This window comes from Seriola lalandi, unplaced genomic scaffold, assembly GCF_002814215.2.
Source record: "Seriola lalandi dorsalis isolate HSWRI2012SDOR001 ecotype SW California unplaced genomic scaffold, Sedor1 jcf7180002053973, whole genome shotgun sequence".
NCBI lineage: Eukaryota > Metazoa > Chordata > Actinopteri > Carangiformes > Carangidae > Seriola > Seriola lalandi.
Window position 1 is genome coordinate 251137 of NW_019524526.1, and position 17915 is coordinate 269051.

Consider the following 17915-nt stretch of genomic DNA (forward strand, 5'->3'; position numbering starts at 1 on the left):
CATTCCCTCTCATGTCAGAGCTGAGGTATTCCTGATGTCTGGGGTTGGGTAAAAACAGGGAAAATGTTGAAACCTTAATTACAGCTTTAGTTATTTCAGGGGTCCGTATGCAGTACCCTGAGGCATGCTGTAAAACCACATAACTACAGAGCAGATGGGACTTAATTGTAAGTCATTATTTTGTACTTCGTTTTACGTTGGATCCCAGGACTTTCTCCTCCTACATGGGGACACAGTTGTTTCAAGTCCTCTAGAAAATGAAGTTTTTTCACAACAATTTGGGTTCACCTGGAGGGTATTTAAAGCAGAATTACACACTTTCTATAAGGAGAATGGCTAATAAATCACATTTTAAGTAGATAATGACACCTCTTCAAATATCCTGTGTGATTTGTCTTCATAAAACTAACCTTTGAGATGTCTTCATTTGCCTCCAGTAACCTTGTAAACCATTTTCTTACGTCTCTATGTTAAGAGGTGGAAAGGCTTTAAAACGGGTGGAACGGGTGTGTTGTACAGAAAAATAGACAACATGGAGTTACAAAGTGAACTTGGCTCTATATTTAGAAAGCACTGGTTTTTATCTAAACTTTAATGGTCATCGTATTTACCATATTTAACATTTATAAAATGTGTTCTAACAGAGGATATAATCACAAGATCACACTTCTGTACAAAATGTAAGCGTTTCTTGTTACTGCAGTGATGGTCCATTTCCATTTCTGTCAGATATGGGATGAAATTCCTTATGAATTCCTGACAGCTGCTTGCATCTCCCTGCACTAATACTTTTCTCAGATGACCTCTCAGGTCTCAGCTAAAAATATTCAGCTAAAAAAAAAAGGACAAATAGCAGCTATTCAGAAATTAACATTGTTGGCTGGTTGGATTAAATTGATTTTTATGTATAATGTAATAAGCATACACAGGCTGAATGTCATGGAGCTATAAAAAGGTAGACTTAAAGAGCTGTGCAAGACGGGAGATTAGAGCAGAGGCTCGAGGAATCTCAGGAATGTGAGCTAAGCTACATGTTATCAAGCAGGGAAGTTGTCCCATCTGCTACAGTAAAAACCTGCTGCCCACCTCTCAGTCCTGTGGCACCTCACACAGACTGCTGTTATAACATCAACTCATCTGTGTTTTTAAAGGCTTTTGGATACAGAATGAATCAGGTTGTGTTTTCCAGTGCAGCTAAACACAGCATGTCAAGGATAAAAAACCTTTTCTACATCGACTCCAGGCTATACCATTCAAACTAAACTCTACAGTGGTAAATCAGCCCTGTATTCATCTCAGCACACCAGCCCCTGTGACTTGTCTGAGGATAGCTACAATTATTGATGACAGAGGAGCAGATTGTTATGCAGAGCCTGTACAGGATGCCATCAGAGACTGTGATTGGGAACCTTTTGAAAATGTCAAAGTGACACATGATTATGAATATTAAACACCCATGTATAGCACATGATTACTTGACAGGAGGAGGGGATTTGACAGATGGAGGACTGTGGAATCTCACTGTGAGCAAAAGTGATGTATAGCGATATTGTGGCAACAGAATGCACCAATCAAATTAACAGAAAAATAATTACATCATCATTTGTAAACATGGTAACCTGTGATTTGAAGTATGTCATACATTTCCCAGACAAATGTTAAAAGTGGATTGTCTGCCACTGGCATTGTGCAGTAACTTGAAGAAAATTTAGTCCAACAATTTTTGTTCACACTCTGTTTTCAGATATGTGGTGTCTGTTTTCACACTTACAAGACCAAATTCCAGCAAGATAGCAAATTATGAACATGCTTTAAACATCTTAACCAAGATAAAAGCATTTGCTTTGTGATTTAGAACATGTATTCCCATGTGACAACTGAATGTGAATCAGGCTGAGTTAGCTGTTATGCTGCTTTTATCTTAACATAGGCCAATATATAAATAAATGATGGGACAACAAGAGAAATTATAACGCACCAATAATGCAACGAGTTTAACATTTTGCAGGTCAGAGTTCATCAAACATCATTCTGAATACTTGATTCTCAGTTAAGTGAGCTGAGCATATACTTGCAAAAAACAAGGCAAGTCTGACTGTAGCATAAGTTTAGATTGAAGCCCAGTCATGAAAGCAAAAGGGTATGAAAAGAGACTACATTATGAAGCCCAAACTAACTGGTGTCAGGTCATGCTACGTTAGCTCGTTTGTCCAGCTAGTCTTAGAACTTCAGTACTAACTGTTAGGTGGGTAACCCACAGTGAAGCCCTTTCCACTGCACAAACTTAACGAAACATGACATGTAGCCGTTGTCAAAGGTTCTGCTTTTGTTTCCATTGTTCCTCATCTGTTTTGGGGAAAAGTTCCTGGAACAAATTTTCAGCATTGTCCAAGAAGTTTAAGTGAATTCGAGGTACTTTTGGGGTTTGCCAGAAGTGCTACAACTATAATTGATGTCAGATGTGTGAGACTACAACAAACACAACAACAGTAACTGCCATGTTACGACCGCATCTATGTATGTGGAGCAGCACAACTGAAAAACTTTGAAGTGGCTCTAAGTTTTGGCGTCATATCACTGACTGGCCTGTGCTGGTCCTAGTGTCAATATCTGCAGCAATTCCTCCATCACTGTCTGTCTCATAACCATTTACGTAACTTTCCTTCCGAGTTTATGTTATATGACAAAGAATAGTTGGTACTGCTGTTGCCTTTTTAACAGTGTAAATCCAAATGTGAAAAGATTCATGCAAGGAAGAACCTTGAACCAAATCCTCACAAGTTCTTGAGAGGTCTGGTTGTGTAACAGTTTGTTAAGTTCATGCAGTGGAAAAGGCTGAAGACGGCTACAGAGCAAGCTGACCTTCCATCATGAGGACCAATGTCACTATGAATTAATTAATGTAAGGTCTCCATTTTTATTCCAGCTATATGCAAACTTGTGCTCTTAGAAAACTGTGGTGTCCTTGCCCTGCCCTTTTAGGTTTAAGGAAATCAATATAAATATTTCATCCTCCAGAGCAATGTTTACATTACACTCCTCTGTGCAGCTGTGGAACTGGATTTATTAGAGAAAAACCTTAGTACTGCAATAAAACTCTCCGAGCTTTCTTCCTAACTTCTCTGAATTTAAAAACCACGGATCAGCTCAGCCAAACCACGTCAGTCTAATGTGCTCAGTCATGTGTGCAAAATGTTAAAGTGCACATTCAAACAAACACACACATTGATGCCAGGCCTACACTGTAAATAGCTGCTATACTTTTACAGTGGTTCTGGCTCACAGCTGAAGGAGATGACTTGGCAAAAATTGAATTCTGTGTCTATGCTTATGTCAGCTTAAAGTTATGATGCTAACCAAAGTGAAGAGTGGGATGGCGGGCAGAAATGAATTAAATAAGAAAGAATAATTTACGTACAACCATGTCATAACTGAAAACATCATCCATTGCTCATCCATTTGCAAAAGATTTGTGTGTTGCCCTGGAAAATGTTTAGGTAACAACTAAACAGTTTGGTAAAAAGCAGGACATATAAAAGGAAATGATAAATATAATAGTCATGATCCATACAGTCCATTTCTGTTACCCGGACAGATGTACTGATGTGTGGCGGTCTAACATATCTGATGATTGTAAGTGTACAGTAATTGCTACAATCGTGATTGCTATTGTCATATAAAAGTCTTTTCTAAAATGTAGAAATAACTAAAATCAATATTACCTAAGCTATATATTAACTGAATATAAACAACAACAATTACAACAGAACTTTTAGAACTTTCTCATTTTAAAGTTGGACTTTATGTACAAGTACAGTGCTACTCTCTAACACCTCAACCACAACCAGACAAAGTGTTATCATGTGGGAAGATGCTCCTAGCTCTTCTAAGCCAAGGTCATACAATTCAGCCTAAATTATTCCCCTCATACTTCAGGTGGATGTAACACGAATAAGATTTGCTTGCTCAAGTATTCTCATCTTGTATACAATATAGAACATATAGATCATAGTATCTCTTTAAATAATTACATAATTTATAATGTGTAAGGGTTTCTTATGGTACAGTGTGTTTTCCATGAAATAGGAGAGATTGTTTGAGGAGAGATAAATGGAGGGATGCAGACAGAAAAAAAAAATAGCTGAATAAATAAATTATACTTTTCCTTTTTTTGAGTATAAACTGGATCAAGGTGACATGCAGTCCTCCACAGGTCCCCTTGAAGTGATCATGTACCAAAAATTGGTCCTGAAATCACAAATTGCCTGACTTCTCACATGAAGCAGGTCAACGCTGAGAGGGGTCCCATCCAGAGACAGAGAGACATAGAAAGAGAGAGAGAGAGAGAGAGAGACAGAGAGAGAGAGAGACAGAGAGAAAAGAAAAAGCTGTGTCCAATTTGTGCCTACATACTGCACGTACAAGTGGTTTGTTAGCAGCACAAGTTTGGTGTTTGACTTTGGCTGTAGCTTTCTCACTGGTGACAGCAAAGGAACGACAGAAACGCCAAGGGTCTGTGATTGAGCTCAACACAGACAACTCATATCTTTTGTTGTCACCAGGACTGGAAACAACGGCTGGCTCTAGCAAGCAAAGTCCTCAAACACCCCGTGGTGTCCAGTGTGATGGTGGTGAGGGTGGTGGTGGTTGGGGAGAATCGTGTTGGCGTACGCCCCCTCTGGGTGACTCCGTGTCATGTCATTAGGCTCCTGTTGGAAGTAGAAGACAATGTGATTTGACTCAAAAAAATTTTTTTTTTAAATGAATATTGCAACATTTTGAGACATATACCTATTCACTTTCTTTCTGAGAGTCAGATGAGAAGACCAATAACAACTTATTCTGTGCATTATATACAAATCTACAATCAGGATGTGGCTAGCCTAGCTTAACATGAAGACTGGAAGCAAGGGGAAGTCTGCTAAATACAGTGTGTAAGCCAGTGTGTGTGCAACGCTTATACTTGGTCAGAGATGCAGCTTTGGTTGTGGTTTCAGAGAGAAAGATACCGGCGTCTAGCTGAGTAGATAGTGGCTGAGTGTAAATTACTTTGAAGTTCTGTGTATAAATGTTTTAAATTAATAAAGAGGTGAATTCCTTCCTAATCCACCTCCAGGTTAGTTTGAATGATTTTTCAGTGAATTGTTAATACTGGGGTTTTCTGCCCGTACTCTGAGCTAGTTCGGTGTCTACTACTAAACTGAACAGCAAAATGTTAGCCAAAGTCTAACAGCATCCAAGTCTAATGTTCAGAGAAAAAGTCGCGCAATATAACTCTGAGCTCTGGAGGAGATTAATTAGGAACATTACACTCTTCATTATTGTAGGAATGGAAAAATATTAATTTGCCTTCCCCTGAATTATTCTTGTCTCGTTTTCTAATGCTGTTACAGTGCTGCAGGGAAAGTTGTACACTTGGCATTAAAATAATACAAGCGCCATTTGTTGTGGTACAGTATGTGCTGTACCTTTGCTTTCATTTCCTCCAGACCCACTGTTGCAACAGTGCTGGTCTGCTGCTTGTTCTTCTTCTCCTCTTTCTGCGGCCTCAGCAGACGTTGTAGCCGATGCTTGATCACCTGCTTTCACCCAGAGCACAACAGCAGGGAGGGCGAAAGAGCAGAGATGAGGGAGGGAGACAAGAGACACAGCAGAGTGAGGAGTTTATTCACCATGATGTCTGCATTAAAGTTCCTCCCTCTGACTTCCCTTTATTCATACATGTTTGGCAGTCAGCAGGCAGCTGGCTCGAAGGCTTAAAGGGGATCCAGCTGAAGCAGGAGTTCATTTCATGATCAGAGTTAGTAGCATCTCCTCAGCACAGCGGATATTAGTTTCTCCTGCTTGGAAATGAAACTTCTCACATGCATAATATGTGATAGCATTTGCACTACTAGATTTTCTGATGAGTACGACTGCGAAGAACATTGAGACACTAAGACTCTGAGTGTTTAACATTTAAAAAAAAAAAAAAAATCAAAAAGAGTCAATATTGAGGAAAATTAGAATAAATGATGGAGCACTAATGTGTTTTGTAAACAGTGACTGTTGGTTGTGAAAGACAGCAGCACAATAACTGTTAATTATTACTAATTACACCACAGCAACTGTAAGCCTGATTTCATTTTGTGATTGTCTGATGTGTGTGGGCTTCCACAGACACTTTACCTCATAGATATAGTCCAGTATTTCTAAGATTGTCAGGATGCTGGCTCCAATGAATAAGCCCATCTGACCGCCAATGTCACCTGAAAGGAAATAGTACTTAAGGAAAAGCACAATGGACACGGTGCCAAAGCTGTTCCTGTTTGCTGCTAATGGCAATGAAAAGGGATTGCTGCTACTATAACAACACATTTCGCTCTGCACCAGCAAGTCTATTTGATATTCAAAAAACAGAAGAAAGGGAAAATGTGATCTTACCTAATAAACCTGCAACATCATAGGCTTTCTTTTGCTCAATTGTTTCATAGTTCAGAGCTTCAAAGAAGATATCTAAGACCAGGAAGTTGTCTCTGGAAAAACAAGTGAACAACAGTGTGAATGGCATACAAAACAAAAAGAAATACACTTGTGATGTTTTTAATAATGATAATAATAATAATGACAATAACGAATCTAACAAATTTGGATAAAAAAAAAATACCATACCAAGTCATCTTTGTGCTTGTGTAAATTGTCATGATGGGATTGTCAGGCCTATAGCGCTTAACTCAGATCTAACCAGCAACCGTAAGATAATGAGGTGTTTCAGGGTTTAACTGAGATGAGCAGAAGGAGCACTGACAGCGTGCTCCGTCACCAGTATGTCTCTGATCTCTTTGGATTTAGAAAGTCTTGCAATATTAAGCATTGTGAGGCACCATGAGCTCCTTGAGTTAGGCGTGTTTACGGTATACCGCACGCCCGATGATTAGGCACCGACAGGAATTAGAATATAAGCACATTGTCAATGCACTGAATATATTATCATCAAAATATTAGCAAATGCTCCATAAAACATATTGTAGAACAGGATTAACAGTTAAAGCCCTGTTAGTGGTAGAAGTTACGATGTTCATTACACCTGACAGTGTGCTGGACAGAAGAAATAATATAATGACGTTCTACAAAAAAATCTTAACACAGCGTGTTAGCTTTTTTGTAGAGCTCTCAGTTGCATTTCACAGTTCTCATCAGCAGATGGTTTATACTTATTAGTACTGAGTAGATGGCAGATACTGAACAAGCCCCAGAAAAAACAAGTAAGTAGACATTGTGTTAAGATTATTATGTCAAGAACAGACTTAAACTTAAAATTTCATGGACTGTGCTATTCTAAGAACCTTAGGAATGGTTTGTCCTTAAGGGGGCACTACAGGGAAAGCCATGTAGGTCAGGAAGTTCATCCCCAAATTTACTGCAAATCTGCCTTGGAGATTAGATTATGAGATACTGTGTCAGCAAAGTTCACATTTTGGTTTACAGGAGTGTACATACTTAAAAAGATTCATCCTCTGGGGATCATTTTTGCATTGAGTACATTTCATAATCTATTTATTAGAACATGATATTTTATTTTAAATTGATATTTATTTTTTTGATGTAGCATTTTTTCTGTGACAGTCGCACTAGAAAGGTCACAGGGTCACCTAAAACTTTCAGATTCATCTGGTGTAGGTCTAATATATTGTGTTGGATATTTATGATCTTCATTTTATGAAAAATGGCCATTAGTTTTGAAGGCACTCAGAAGTGTTTTTCAGGGGTAAATTCAGGCCTAATGGTGGTACTAAAAATCTGTTACAAGGTCACCAAAATCACATGAAAATTAATGGAGTTAACATTACTGCAAGAGGTTTTATTTTGTGCAGTGGCGATCACAGACTCTGGGGGGTCGGCGCACAGGCAAAGAATCCCATCAAACCCCCACCCCCTGTGTGTGCGTAAGCACACACACACGTGCGCACGCTCTCACACACACACACACACACACACACACACACACACACACACACACACACACACACACACACACACGAACACCTGAGTATTTGAACAACAGAGGAGGAACAAGATGTAAATATGTAACATCAAACAGGAGCAATATGTGAAATTGTAACTGAGATCTTCACAGGTTGAGGATTTACTTGTGGTGGTGGGTGGTGCGGCTTGTGAGCTGTGACTGACGTGCAGACAGAGACTCCTGCGGTTTAGAGGGGAGAGTGTGACCCAGGTTATTTTCTATAGCTACAATTTATGTCCCCTAAATGCCTCACATGCAGGCTGCATACGGGCTGTGTGACCAAAAATCAGTCAGTTTGAAAAAGGTGAAATGAGATTTTAATGTAAGATTTAACCAAGTTGAAACTGAGTGATTTTATCTACATACCACCCAAGTAGACCCCATGTATGTGAAACACTGTGTTGACAACGTCTCTCTTGGAGAGACACACACATCACTGGGGCCCGACAAGTGGGCCAAGTGGGCCAGGCCACTTTTTCCCAGATTCTTTAGGGGGGCCCCAATCATTTGCCTGGTATGCCTCCTGGCAGTGGGACTTTAATTTTATGTTCAATTGAAAGACAGACAGAAAAAGCAAATCTCTGAATCTTATAGCAGAGTACAACAAATATTTACCATTTTAAGAGTAAATTAAAACATTATGCATATATACTGGTACCTGACAATCAGTATCCCATTACGAGGCAAAAATATAAATTGATGCCTCCATGAACAGGAATTGATTTTTGTTTATATCTATGGTTGTCTGTTTGTCATCACAGATTGGAGGTCATACTTTATGGTCCTTTTTATTGAGCCCCACATCACTGCTCATAAGTGAGTTTAGTCTTGTTGAAGGTTCCTTGTCATACCTGATGTAGTCCTCTGACTTGTCGTATTTCCTGGAGAGATAGCGAGCTGAGCCCTTGCTGGGGATTTTGACCATGGAGAGCTCTTTACCGTAGCGTGTGAGATTACAGGGCGTCTCGCATGGACAGGTATCCCCACTGTTCTTCTGTAGCTGTGCTGCAACACAATGGAAACGGTGGTTTAACAGATATTGACTGGATCAGTTTAGTGCTGATTTTTTGGCAATCACTCTACCAGAGAAACATACTAGACACTGCACATGATCTGGAGGCAAAAACTATCTCCATCTTCAAAAAAAAAAAAAAAAAAAAAAGTAAATGAAAAAAAAATTGTAAACAGCAAACCAAAACCCCCCAAAAAACCGTTAAGTTGTGGGCCATAAAACTAAAACAATTAGCTAAAATATGCTAACATCTAGAGTTCTGCAGAAGTGGGTTATAATTAAATTACAAATATAACAATATTGCTTGGTGCAGCTTTAAAGTTGTCTATTAATATAGTTCATACCATGACTACAGAAATGATGCGTATCTGATTGGTTGGCAGGTGTCTGTTACACTTAACAATATGTCAGTCCACTTCAAATATAGAACCAGTAAACAGTTCAACCAGCTTTCTAAATGTATGCACAATGTAAATTAGACTATGGGTAACCATAGCAACAATACTTAAGAACCCTATGACATTAACTGTTAACTCTCATTACAGTGATAATTTAAGCACAAACCCCTGTTTCATTTAGTAAGCAGTCGTGGTGTAACTACAAATAAGTACAATTGTGTGTGTGTGTGTGTGTGTGTGTGTGTGTGTGTGTGTGTGTGTGTACATATATAGGCCTACTCTCTGTGGCCAGTGAGAAGAAGCAATATTATGTGCCAGCACTCAGCATCATTAAATCATATTACTTCCATGTCCATAAAACTGCTATTAGTTAAGTATTTCTCCCAGTTGTATTGGTTATTCTGATGTAACAAATTCATTATAGCATTTAAATCATGAATCAATCGTTTACAAAATCATTCCATGGACAAAATGTGCAACAAAATGTCAGGTAATGTCAGCTGTTATGGAGTTCTCTGGCAGTAATTAAAAACAGACCACATGATATTAACAGAACAATATAAATATGACAATATTAAGAGATGTGTTAGTCTATCTATATTTGATGGTGTTTACAGTAATTCTGTTTCAGCATTTGCTTGGAGAATAAATTATGAAGTACAGTAAGCGCTAGTGAGGGCTCTGCAAATGGTACCTGAGCTTCCACCCAATTAACATGCAGACATGAACTGCTCACACAATAAGAAATACAAATTCATAATTCTACCTCTAAAGCAACACTACGTACACAGGGGAGTAAATAGCTTTTTCCAGTCTCTGTTTTCAAATTCTAAATGCATTCAGTCCAAACAAAAACGGGCAGAGGGAGCAATGAAAGCAGTAATTATAATTTGATGACTTATGTATTATGTAACTCTAACAATTAGGTTATTTGTATGCAGGAGCACAGTGGCACATATTCTTTGTCTGATGTAAGTACAAAACACCTTTACAATATAAATATATAAATTATATTTTAATTTTTTTACCTTTTATGGAGGATGAATTTATTCACACTATTTGATTCAGTAATATGAACCACATGAATATGACCCATTCTTGTAAGATATATCTAAGATTTCATTCAGCCATATTTTAAATGGGGTTTGAATTCAGCAAAGAGAGACATAATTAAATTTCTGGCTTATTTGGCTGAGAGATGATAATTGTACTTATATGTCAGCCATGCCTATAAAAAAATTATTTTTTCTACTGCAACTGTAATGCTTTTGAAACCAAGGCACCTTTGTTCAGTCACGATGTCTGGTGCAGGAGACTGAGATTGAGTCAAAGCTGAGGGTGGGGGGTTTCACTTATGCAGGAACGAAGCGTCGGTTAAATATTAACAGTTCAACAATGGCGGCAGCACAGTCATCAAGCTATAAAGTGACTAAATCACAATGAGGAAAGCCATTTCAAAATATCCAGTCTACCTCCAGTTATTTGTATTACAGAAAAAAAAATCCTTATCATATTTACTGATTGTATTTCCATTTCCCTTTGAGGGAATCTATTGTAATGAGAAAAGAAATGAAGGAAGATTGTTTCTTACCGAGTGCTTTGTCAACACAGTTGATTTTACTGGGAGGGCAGATATCTGCAGTTCCTGGAGAGGAGAATAGAAAATGAGTCTGATCAATCAGAAACAAAATGATCAGTGACCCGTGTCTGCTGCAATGAGGAACCGTGACTGTGAACAAGACTCCACAGCTTATCATTCATCTCCAAATGAAGGCAGGCGCACAGAGGATGACTTCCTACCATAGAGCCTGTGCCATCTTGGACGTCTGTCCTTGATTGCACTGAGAAATGGAGCATGGTGGCTCCACCCGTGAGGCATATTTAGAAAGTCTTTAAAAACTAATCAATGAGTCACTTCCTCGCAGACAAACATATTGCCCAGGCCATTAATGACAGGTATTCATCAGCAGCGAATTAATTGGCAGAGGTGTGTTTGTCTGTCTGTGAAATGTTCATGAGGTTAATGTTTTGTGGAAGACTCCTTCCCAGTCATTGAGAAATGTTAATTAATACACAGTGAAACAATGGCAGATGACCTGAGGAGTGAGTCTCTCAGCTGGTTCTGAATAGGAGTTAGACTTATTCTGTCTTTCTACATGATTTGTGATTATACATTTTTCTCAAAGAGTAGAAATACATCGATTTGAAATCAAATTAGTCATGATTAAACATAATTTACTGAACAAAAAAAAAAACAAAAAGAAAAGAAAGACATTAAAATGGCCTGTGTATTTTATTTTTTTTTAATATTTTGAGTGTGGAGGAAAAGCTGCATAGTGTCTGTGTATGCTGTCTACATATCAAGAGCAAGAACAACTTAATAGCATTTTTTGGGTGGTCATCCAAATATAGAAATAGGCTGGAACACTAAAATATTAATCTTGAACCAAAGAATCCAGAAAAACACAGTTTTGCTTCTATGCCTCACAGTACAGGAGTTATGTGCAAAAACATAAAATGCTTTAATAATGGCCACATGGTGGTGCAACCCAGCTCCAGGCCTCTTCAGCCGTTCTTTGGACCAAGTTATAAAGAAACTTTCTGAAATTTGAGAATTGGTTTTTGTGATATCAAGGGGGGGGCGTTCTCTCTGGCGTACCCAGAGAGAACCCACACAGGGAGAACACACAAACTCCACACAGAAGGGTCCCAGGCCTCGGGTTCAAACCCAGAACCTCCTCGCGGTGAGGCGACAGTGCTAACCATGTAAGTGAGAATATAATTTACTAGATGGAGGTAATAACAACAACATGAAAACAAAATAATTGACTCAATATGCAAAAAAAAGAAAAAACTAGAAGCAACAGACTGTAAACATGTGGGACTAAGTAAACAGAGGCTGATGAAAAATTTGCTGGCATGTGAAGCAGACTGTAAACAGTTGCTGGATTATCTAAGTGAGTAAGATAAAGAAACATTTGTACTGTTTCCTCAAAAACAAACTTAAGTCTGAGCAACGCAACTCTGACTAATAGCATACTAAGACTGCTGCTGTGCCTACAGAGGACTGCTGGAGAAAAAAACTGATACTGCAAATTGTCTAAGACACAGGCCCCTAACTTTTCACTGATACAGCATGGTGTTGTCACAGGCTTTAAAAACATTTTCAATTCACAAGTTGGCCTTGTGCTTCCTTTGCAAGCTTCAACAGTTTTCTTGAACTTTCTGAGGGAATTTCAGTGCACTTAATATGTAACAGTAAATTTTATTCACTATTGATAAGTGCAGTCAAATAATGCGAGCTGCTCGCTACATCACCAAAGCCCTTTTTCTAAAGCCACAATGTGCAAATGGCCTGGAAAAGCTTCCACGTTTATTATATCTGATATAATAAATATTATACCTGATGTACTACATCACTACAGAAGGCAAAGAGGTTCAGATGCCCTCTTAACACCTCCGTGAGCAGTCCTTACTATCTATTCATTCTAAAGTTTCCACCTTTCCTATCCTTTTTTTTTTTTTTTAACTTGTCTCATTGATTTGAAAAATTGTTGCAACAAAGAATATTTCTGAAATAGGTGCAGTTTCTCTAGACAGCTGAGCGGTGAGACAGAGGACTTTTTTGCAGGTTTGGAACTGATATCCTGGTGAGCTGGGTTTGCTTCTGTGTGCCACAAAAAGAAAGAACCCCCCCCCCTAAAAAAAAGGGAAACGATGGGAAAAGTAATGTGAAAGGAGTAACATTTTTCCATGCACTGATATGGGAGCTAACAGCTGTCTTGGCTAGTTTTCCCAAAACCTCGAGCTCACTTTGTTACTGTAACACAATCACAATCTTGCAGCGAGGCAGTCACTGTCACCCTGCAGAGCACACAAACTGATTAGAGACGTGTCCACCTCACAGCCTGAGATCAATGATTAGCGGTGATTTCTCTCTACAGATCAGACCAACCACTTTGGTCCGGCCATTACAGCCTACAAATGTGTGACTGATATGTAAATATGTAACCTGAGAACCACAGTATTTATATTCTATAGCCCGGTGAAACTCCATAATACATTAGTTCAGTTACTGCAGTGTGGAGTTCATATTAAACCTTATCTCATTCTGCGTTGTTTATTCACATAAATCCTGATATTTTTAATTGTGCTAAATAGAGCAGCAAATGTCAGGTGCACTGTGCAAATATGGAAATGGAAACAATTCATGCTACATGAATCCTGCTTTAACTTCAAAAGCTATACCACTTCAAACATGCCCACTTGTTAGACACGTTGGTCAAACAGCTTGCATTTAGTGATTCAGCTCTTTGACTTCCTGCACTCTGGCCACAATGACACACATGCTGACTAAATCCAAACATCTTACTTTGTGTTTGTTGTTCTCCTCTCTACAGCATGTACACAAGCTGAACAGAGAAACGGCTTAAATGGTGGAATTACAGTGACGAGTGTCCTTGCAGAAAGATTATCTGCCTGATGCACATCCATTTGTGTCATCTCTTCCAGGTCCTGTATTTGTCTTGATTATTAGCATTCTGTAGTGCTAATATTATCGCACGTCCACACCACTGCTCAGTCACCATAATTCAACCATATATTTATAACTGCTTCATGAAATCTGGGTTTTTTATGCATTAGATAAATGTATTGTATTCCATGAAGTCATTTTCTGTGATTATTTCGGTCTGTATTCATGTGAGATTTGGATTCACTCACCCATTCATGCAGTTAGATTTTTTTGATATCAAATACTATCACTAATTGCTTACACTAAACTGAGCCTCTTACATTTCTGATTCATGAGACATCCACAGATTCAGATTTATTTTATGGCACATCAACCAGTAGAAGCTAAACATGAAAACAGACAAGACCAATAATATCTATCATAATAATTGATGAGGGCCATAGGAGCACAACACAGCAATTTCCAAACAGCTGAGATGGATGAAGGAAAGGATCCAAAACTCATAGAGATTTTGGTGGAACGTGTCGCTGTAGCCAGAGAGCTGCCAGCACTGCTGAAGAGCATCCCACTCCAGATATCAAGCATCAAGGTCAGGCATGTGGCAGCTCAAATTATATCTGGGCTGGAATTTTTCAAGTGGGCCAAAAATGATGGCTTGTTTTGCTCAATGGGTCATTTAATATCATGCAAATACTGCGTCGGCTGGATGCTTTTTCAATTACGCTAGAGCAAACGATTGCAAAAACAGTGGAAAGTACTTGAAAATACTATGAGTATTTTTTCAATCTCCCAAATATAAGTTTTGTGTATATATTATGTGTACATGCACGACCATGAAGTTAACACAAAACAGAAAAAGGATCTGTGTTCATCAGTTTTTAAGTTCCAGTCACATAAATTTAGTTATTATGGTTCACTGTTCTTGCATTTTCACTACCTGATGTTCCGCTAACTTGACATCAATTTCAAAGCATGAATAACTGACTGAGTGCATTCGTAATTCATGCGCACAAATCAATGTTTTTGGGGCCCTGTGTAAATAAAGGTAGGGTGTGATCTTACCAGGCATATGCACCATCCTGCAGTTGCAAACTCGCAGAACCTCGTTGGTCTCACAGAGCAAGCGACAGGCACTGATGCTGTATGTGTCGTATCCTGGGAACTTCTCTTTGCTGGTGGAGCGGCAGTTCCCCCAGGGCTGGGGCAGGTAAGTCAGCTAAGCACACAGAGATTTATTAGACCCCGGTTTTAACCACCGGGGGCGAACGATTTCAGGGAGAAGAGTAATCTGGGGGTGGGGGAGGGGGAAGTGGGGATGGTGTACTGTGATGAAGAAGACCTACCCTCTGCTCCTGACATGAAACAAAGGTCTGGAAACCCGGAGAGACACCGAAGCCCAGCTGGTGGATGTACGGAGGCTCGTCTTGACTGTGGATCTGAACTCGGATGCCGGCCTCCAGGGACGTCTCATCTTCAGGATGAAACAGAGCAGGAGCACAGAGCGTTGCGAAGGCAGAGTACAAGGGAATATCAGATTGCTGCCTCATCTGACAGCTAGGACTCAGTTTGATGCAAACTCCAAACCATATTTCAGTCATGTTTGAAAAATAAGCCAGTAGGGATTAATATTATGTGACAACTACAATCCAAGCGCAAATCCAAGGTGGTATATTTTGTTCAGGAATTTCCTTTTACAAATCACATTTTTCATGTTGCCGGAATGCAATCAAAAACTGCATTATTTACAGTACGTGAGCCACAGAAATTGATGCAGGTTATTTTCTATTTAAACCCCAGCAGAGGTATCTCATGCTGTAGCATAGGATAGGATTACAATGGACAAATAGTTTTAAGGCTTACTTGTCTCTCTCCAGATGGGCAGATACTCATCCTGCTGTATATCCAGCATGATCTCCAGGCCGTTTCCCATTCCACCCTGCTTGGTTTTCCTCGATGTGGTCTTGTTGCCATTAAAAGTGTAGCATTTCCCATATCTGGTGTAAACCTGGAAGAGTATAGATTCATATCATGAACATCACCATAAACATGACAATATCCACATGCTGGATGTGACAAGCGTGTACTAGAGGTGCACTGAAATGAAGGCAGAGAGATAGAGCACAAAATAAATAAACAAGATGAGTCTCTGCAAGTTTCTGAATATTATCCACAAACCTCTGGATGCAGTCTGCTGGCTCAGTCCCTCATGGACTTTGATAAGCTGTATTTGAATGAATTCCCAGTGCCCACCACACAAACCCTGCACAATGCTGCTCAATAGTACTACCATCCCACTGAAATATCAAATGGCATAAGAGATTCTTTAATCTTGCTTCAAAAGAAAACAAAAGACAATAAGAGAGAAGCTGCTTTAAATGAACTATCACATCACCACCTATCAGAGCAGCTGTCTCTATGGAGGACACATCATCTCTTTGTTTATGCCTCCCGTCGAAACTGCTGCACTGCAGAAAATATCCATCTTACAACTTATTTATCTGTTATCTCCTCTGAGTTTTAAAGGAACAATATGCAATCCACATGGTAACTGTAGTCCCACCATCGAAATCCAAAACGCAGGGTGTGAACTTGCCGTATTGACTGACAAGTCTTCTAAGACACAAAGAAAACAACCACTTTTTAGTTTTAATATTTCCAGTCCCGGCTCAGGTTTGATTTCATCTCTAGTGTGTTGTGAAAAATACAAAATGCCTATTTTAAACTACGTAACTGATCCTTCACTAAACTCCTCCTGGCAACCACAGTGACAGTCTAGTGGTCATAGCTTAGCAACCGTAACCAGGCATATTAGGCCTGTGAGGTTTGGATTTCTCACCTCTGGCAAGAGCCATACTATGCATTTAAAGAGAGTTGCAGGTAGTTTACTTTTTACCCTTTCCAAAAAGAAAAACAACAAGAGCAACAGTTTAAGGAACTGATAAAATGTATCTTCTTAAAGAAAGTTGCGATCAGAAGCATGTCGAGCTAACTAGTACCTACAGGAACTGTTGCTGTAATGCTACTGCCAAGGACTCTACTGTATCATTACTTAGCCAAAATAGTTTGTTGTTTGTTTGGAGTTCAGGCTACGTTAACAGCTCTGCTCTGCTCTTTATTGGATTTAGGGAAGGTTACACTACAACAACCCCAGCCCAAGTTAGTTACTTAGTTGTTTGTTTTCTAAACAGCACCAGAGTTATGATGCTGGTCCATCTAATAACTATATTAAAAAAAGAAATCTATTTGATTCATTTTGTCCAAACATCAAATAAAATAGGACAGTGACAAGGCATTAAAGCTGAGGTCAACTGATAAGGTGCTGGAGAAATGACAGGGAAATAACAACGGAGCTGCACAGAGAACAGACGGCAGACATATCATTAAAGAGACGCTGTGATGGTCCCAGCATTCTCTAAAACGTCGACGTCTGTGTTCTGACTTTGATATCAGCTTGATCCACCTAATGAGCACTGTGATGTCTAAATAAGGGACACTGGTGGAACAACACAAGCTCTCATTTACAGACCACAGGGTGTATTCACATCTGAAATGGTTGAACAACAAATCAAAGCTACGGTTGTGGGGTTCAGTCAAGTAATTCCCTGGAACAGTGGGCAATTTTGCCATGTCCACAACAGTGATTAGAGAAAGAAATGAGCACCATTTACAAAAGCTGCTGTTTAGACAGACAGCTGTATTTTACGTATTTTTAGTCCCCTAAGGCCTTTGATCTGGGAGTGTGTGCATGCATGTTTGTACTGAGTGAGTGTGTATGTGTTTTTGAATGCCTTACAAACAGGAGCCTTCAAAGTGAGTCTTAGTTGAGGATTGATAGAAATGGCTGACACAATTACAGATCTCCGCTCAGGCTCTGATGTGGTGCAAAGGGGTCTTCATGGTGACAATGTGTTCCCTTAGTTGTGATTGCCAATTTGCATTATTTATTTATTATTTTTGTGTAAATTGCAGTATCTTTCCAGCCAGCGTAATTAGAAAATGTACGGTGACAGAGTGGGGGCAGGGGAG

General features: G+C 39.2%; 1 protein-coding gene across 1 annotated transcript in view; it reads right to left on the reverse strand.

Moving 5' to 3' along the window:
- Window positions 1-574: 574 nt before the first annotated feature.
- asic4a (acid-sensing (proton-gated) ion channel family member 4a) overlaps window positions 575-17915 on the reverse strand; it is a 76145-nt gene continuing 58804 nt past the window's right edge. Inside the window, exons 2-10 of the mRNA XM_023402638.2 lie at window positions 15750-15894; window positions 15233-15360; window positions 14952-15105; window positions 11007-11060; window positions 8857-9010; window positions 6424-6515; window positions 6169-6248; window positions 5469-5579; window positions 575-4709 (exon numbers count right to left, since the gene is read on the reverse strand). Coding sequence (XP_023258406.1) covers window positions 4584-4709; window positions 5469-5579; window positions 6169-6248; window positions 6424-6515; window positions 8857-9010; window positions 11007-11060; window positions 14952-15105; window positions 15233-15360; window positions 15750-15894 — 1044 coding nt within the window. The 3' untranslated portion in view covers window positions 575-4583. The remainder of the gene's footprint in view (window positions 4710-5468; window positions 5580-6168; window positions 6249-6423; window positions 6516-8856; window positions 9011-11006; window positions 11061-14951; window positions 15106-15232; window positions 15361-15749; window positions 15895-17915) is intronic.